This window comes from Olea europaea, chromosome 1, assembly GCF_002742605.1.
Source record: "Olea europaea var. sylvestris chromosome 1, O_europaea_v1, whole genome shotgun sequence".
NCBI lineage: Eukaryota > Viridiplantae > Streptophyta > Magnoliopsida > Lamiales > Oleaceae > Olea > Olea europaea.
This window is the reverse complement of record NC_036237.1, coordinates 11,926,002-11,932,001: the sequence shown is the minus strand read 5'-3', so window position 1 is coordinate 11,932,001 and position 6,000 is coordinate 11,926,002. Positions and strand designations below refer to the sequence as shown.

At 31.2% G+C, this 6,000-nt stretch overlaps 1 protein-coding gene across 2 annotated transcripts; it reads left to right on the top strand.

Moving 5' to 3' along the window:
• Window positions 1-704: 704 nt before the first annotated feature.
• Window positions 705-5,494, top strand: LOC111394338 (sm-like protein LSM4). 2 transcript variants are annotated; one of them, XM_023020114.1, is made up of 8 exons: window positions 705-841; window positions 1,028-1,052; window positions 1,154-1,195; window positions 2,146-2,244; window positions 2,388-2,465; window positions 4,175-4,211; window positions 4,634-4,771; window positions 5,184-5,494. In XM_023020114.1, exons 2-8 carry the CDS (start codon window positions 1,050-1,052, stop codon window positions 5,201-5,203), a joined length of 417 nt encoding a protein of 138 aa, XP_022875882.1. In that variant the 5' UTR covers window positions 705-841; window positions 1,028-1,049; the 3' UTR covers window positions 5,204-5,494. The 2 variants fall into 2 exon arrangements, with proteins under 2 accessions (XP_022875882.1, XP_022875874.1); XM_023020106.1 differs by having other exon boundaries at window positions 5,181-5,494.
• Window positions 5,495-6,000: the final 506 nt, after the last annotated feature.

Genomic DNA, 6,000 nt, shown 5'->3' with positions numbered 1-6,000 from the left:
TGTATGTTAATTTTATTGAAAGGATGTGTTATTGAAACTAAGTCCCCATTTGGTCCCTATTTTTTAAAATTAAAATGAATGGAATAATATAATTTTTTTTTGGAAGAATGAGCGGTCAAAAAGAAAGAAAAATTTTCTATTTACGTGTAATATATTTTTATGGAAATTTGTTTGATTGAAAATATAAAGAGAAAAATGGAATTTAATTTAACGGGAGATAAATTAGAAGGAAAATAAATTTAGCTCATGGTTGGTTTAGATAGAAATTATAGATTTTAGCATATTTTAATAAAAATATATTATTTAAACTTCAATAAAAATTGTGAATCAAAATTTTTTTTTTTAAAAATTTTTTTTTGAAATGGTACCAAATAATAACTTAACCATTGTTTGATTCCCATGTTTTAAAAGGTTATTTTTTCAAAACTCATTTTCAATCTCGTATTTTTTAATAAAATAATATTACATGTAAATTTAAAAATTTCTTTAATTTTCAATCACACATTCTCCATCAATTTACTATTCAAAATGAATTATTTATTTTAAAATTCTTCAATAAAATAATATTATATATAAATTTAATTTTTTTTTAATTTTTAATCACACATTTTCTGTCAATTTACTATTCAAAATATATTATTTATTTCAAAATGGAATAAAAAAAGGGTTTAATAATGATTAAAGTTTCACAAATGGGTTTTATATAAATTTTAAAACATTAACGTAAACTAGGAACTCCAAATACGAGATTGGGCGAATTTTTTCCCCTCCTATATTTTAGAAAGAGAGACAATAATTTCTGGATCTAACCCTTGTTTCTTGATCGAAGCTTTCTCACTCGGTAATCCTAACGTGTTTTTGTTTTTTAGGGTTTTTGTTTTTTAGGGTTCATCGCTACTCCTCTTCACATAAGCAATTTTTTTATTTTTTATTTTTGTAATGAAGAATAGTACAATTCGACTTCCATTAAAAGTTAGGTTTTTAGTGATCTTTATTTATTTGATATTTTTAATTCTTCTGATTGCAGGTTATTTTGCGTCCTAAGGAAAATGGTTAGTCGGTACTCGCTGCATATTCTAGGGCTTGTTTTTGTCTTTGAAATCATGGGATAAAAGCTTATGATTTTTGCTTAGTTTATTATTTGGTTTTGCAGCTTCCTCTTTCTTTACTCAAGACCGCTCAAGGTCACCCCATGGTATGATTTTTTCTCTCTTTTTCTTCAATTCAGAGAATATTAATCTTACTCAATAATTAAGTTTTACTATTACTTGAATCTGTATATCGATCCAAGGATCGGCAGCAAATTATGAAATTTTGGGGATCTTCCCTATTTAATGAATGTGGTGTCACCTATAAAATCATCCGCCCTACACGCACCCTGGAGTATATGCTTCAACAGGAATGGTAAATTAAAAACCTATGGTAAAATACTCTTCTGTCACCCAGCAGATTACATAGTCCAAGGATTGGCAACTTACCACCTATTGAGTGACTGGCACTGGACGATTCCATAATGGGTACTATTGGGTCGGTTGAATTCAATAATAGATGTCAGTTGGCATTTTTTTTTGAAATGTAGAAAATAATAATATTAAGTTACTTATTTTGATGGAAGAATTACTTTAAAAAAAAAACTATTTTTTAAGTTAAAATAAGAAAAAGATATCCAATCTTGTTGGGAAACAAAAAGTAACTTTTATATTTTTAAAGCTTAGCCAAAGGTGCCTAAAAAGTTCACTTATAAGTAAAATTAGTAAATTATGAATGCATGAAATGAATCGTTTTTTCATTAATAATTCACTTTTTAACTGGTCAAAGTTAGAAATAAGCAACTTATTGTGACAGTAAGTAAAACTTACCTTTAAAACAAGTTACCTTTTTAACTAAGTTAGAAATAAGCAACTTATTGTGACAGTAAGTAAAACTTACTTTCAAAAAAAGTTACCTTTTTAACCAAGTTATCCAAGGTACTTGAATAACTTTATTTTATCTTTAAGCGTAGGCAAACATCCTTAGGAAAGATAATCAATTTTCTCCAGGGATTTATTTTTGTACTTAATTTTGATAAATAAAACTCAGTGAGAATTAAGTGTTGCAGATTAAGTTTTAGTTGCTCATAATATGATGGTTTGTGTGGTATGGCAGTTAGTTGAGCTGAAAAATGGGGAGACATACAACGGGCATTTGGTTAACTGCGACACTTGGATGAACATTCACCTCCGTGAAGTTATATGTACATCTAAGGTCCTTTATTCATCACTTACACTTATTTTTCTTGATGCCCTTAGTGTAATTGTTCTAGAACATGTTTAAATGTCATTATTATGTGTTTAGGAGTGCTACTTTTTTGTTGAATTTATGAGGTTTGAGATTGCTTCACAATGTAGGATGGAGATAGGTTTTGGCGAATGCCTGAGTGCTACATCCGGGGAAATACTATTAAGTATCTTAGAGTTCCAGATGAGGTATGTCTTAGATCATTGTGTCATTGGCAGATGATGTTTTCTGTTTTGTTCATGCTATCAGATTTTCTGCTAATATTTGGTATAAGTTTTTGGCTTATATTCCTCTAATATAAAGTAAGATGCTACTATAGAATCCCTGTGAATTACCATTGTGTATTAAATATTATGTAATATGTTTTGTACTTTTGTGATGATGATGATAATCACGAGGTATCTAAAATTTCTACAAGCAATTTGAAACCTTTTTGGCTACGAAAAGTTGGGGACAATTCAAAAGATGAAGGGTGAAATCAAAATTCTCAAACATGGTGGCATTGTGCCAACTAGCATCTTGAGAACTTTTCTAGTTCTTAAATATTATGAAATATAATTTGTGCTTTTATGCAAATTTTAATTTATGCAACATTCTGGACCTAAACTTTTTACTAGGTTTCAAAAAGAAATTACTAGTTAGTGGTATAGAGGTCTTTATTAATTTATTTTTATTTTTATTTTTACACTGGCCTGAGTTAGGACATGAATTTTTTATTAATTTAGAGAAGATCTAGAGGAGATTAATTTAGAGGGGTTTAACTACACCATGACCATTAAAAGGGCAGCTGTATCCTCCATATGAGTTGATTTTGTTTTTGTTATTAATTCCTTTTCTTGTTGCTGTTTGTGCATATTGATTGATACTTGGAGCAGTACCATGCAATATTGTTTTAAATTTTACTCTGTATCTTCTAAATGTACTGATTTCGTTTTTGTTATTTATTCCTTTTCTTGTTGCTGTTTGTGCATATTGATACTTGTAAGAGTATTATGCAATGTTGTCTTGATTTTTGACTTCTTGTATGCTTGTAAAGATTAAAGGTGAATATGAGCTACACATTCAGTGTGGGGAAACATTTCACTTTGCATCTGCTAAGTTTCTTGGAGAACTCCATCACAGTATTATCTTCTTATCTTGCAACATATGTCCTTATTTGATCATACAACTAAATATTCACAAAAGAAATATATCATGGCCCCATCAAGGCTTCAATTATAGTTTCTTCACGGTACAAAAAATCCACTGGTTTTGATAAAAGTATGAATCCGTCCTAGATGTGAGAGAGCGTGTTGAAAAAATAAAATATAATAAGTAGATGATTGCGGTCTCTAGCCTCTTAAGCATTTCGATGAGTTGGTAAAACATTATTCTTGTAGTAGTACTGCTGTCAATAAGCTACTTTACTAATACAGGAGATATCTTGAAAAAGTCACTATTGCCAAATGCAATTGGTTAAATGATATTTACACAAACACGGGTGTTGGATATCATAATGGTTATTTCTAATGCTCATTTAGTGGCTTTGCATCAACTTTGTTTTTTTGAGGTATCCATGTATTACATTAATATTCCATCGTCGTTGGGAATGCCTGAATTATTACTTATTTTTGGAGATTTTTTTTGAGACCATAATATTCGGTGCCGGAATTTTTTTTGTATTTTTTAAATAGAAAAACACACTTGTTCAGAATATAGAGAAGGCATTGAACTCATCAAAATGCTTAATATTGTGTGCTCCCCTGTCTCACTTCACTTCTCTTAGTCTTTTTTAATAATTATTTTCCGTCAATTCTGATATGACTATAGAATTGTCAATTTCTTAAATAAATTCTTTCTTTTGATCTTTTTTATATGTTTTGGTTTCTCGTATCTGATGGATTTCTTTAATTTCCAGGTAATTGATAAAGTTCAAGAAGAGAAGAGCCGTTCTGGTATAATCCTTTATTTTTTTATATTTATAGTTCAATTTTAGATTGAAAAAAATAATTGTCTTACTTGAAATTCCTGGCTTACTAAATGCTAAGATTTAAATCATGTGAGATTTGATTAAAACAAATACTTGCTGTTTATTAGGTTCCATTCCTGGTTATGCACTTTGTCTTGTGGCCTCCATTCTCACTCTGTTCTAAGATGAGAAATATAGTGATGTGTTCTCTTTGATGTATATTGCATATTTGGATCATCCTGCTAGTAGTGCTCATCAGATGATATGTTCTTTCTAGTACTCATTTTTCTGATTTATTTTTTGGTTGGATTTTAGCTTCCACGAGTTCAATGTCAATATATTTTCACATACTAGAAAATTGTGCACACTCTTCTAGTAAGTCAACTGCTATCTTTGGATATTTGCCAGATAGGAGGCCACCTGGAGTAGGGCGTGGAAGAGGAAGAGGTAGAGAAGATAGCTCAAAAGCAAAAGGCATTGGTCGCAGTTTGGATGATGGAGCTGCTAAAAGCACTGGTGGAGGTCGAGGCAGGGGCGGAAATAGAGGTAAAACACTCACTTTATGTGGATTTGGATTTTTCTAGAATAAGAGCAATGTTCTGTTGTATTTGTATGGCCCTGCCTGCAGCATGTCTCTCTCTCTTTTGCACATGAGAAAACTACCTACGGGCTGGCATTAGCAAAAACATAACCCAAATCTAGCTGTTTCATGAAGCACAAGCGATAATATCCAATAGCATCCATACAGAATTTAAAATAGTGGATCATTTCCAATTTCCTTATCAACATTGGCAAAAGCATTAACCCCCGCCCTGCCCCCAGGGAAAAAAAGGGAAAACAAATACTACCCACAATTTTGTGCATGATAGTATGAGATGGGTGTTTTGTACTCAGAGGCCTCATAGATAGTCAAATGTTGTTTTATGGCATTGATTGATGGTTTTGGATATGGCAGCAGGTGGTGGGCGAGGTCGATGATGCAAACTGTGAGGTACCAAAACAACTGATGGGGGCTAGTCTGCTATTTTTAAATCGCATCTATCCGCCACTTTTACATGATGTTTGTGTTATAGTGCATTTTGATTATTGTTGCAAGTATTAGACTCTGCTTGGAATGATGGAATGAAGAGACTGAAGCGTGATTGTACAAGAATGAAGATGTTTCCAATTTATTCACATAAAAGGAATTTGGTTTGCAGAAATACTGCGGAATCTTTGCCATGAATTCGCCTGCTAGGCTTAATTATAGCTTACTACATTAGCTCTCTATTTTCCTGCAAAAATAAAAATAAAATTATTAGGCCATTTTATATTTCCTAAATGCAAAATGTGTGAAACGAAAATGAGATTAAATTAGTTGAATTGTAGCATAAATTCAGATAGATAGATGCAATGGTCTCTTGGCTTATTTCAAGATATCTAATCTGTTTCTTCGCCTATGCATTGTGCTATATGGTGTGTTGGTATGGAACAACAGGATTTTCCCGTGTCCAATTTTGGGCTATTAGATTAATTTGGACAATTCCATTTGTACCGAATAGAATGTACCAAAAGTTGTTCCTCGTTTCACAATGCACCCTGCCCCCACGTGAATATAAAAATCTCCAAATGTGGTCCACATTTCCTATTGTGAGTAGTAAATAAAGGATTAGGTAAAATAATATTATGTACATGTAATATTGTTCAATTAATTTATGTCAAAATTCATGGCACAACAAAAATTTGGTATTAGATAGATTCCTGAATCTAATCGTGTATAAATTTAACATATCATA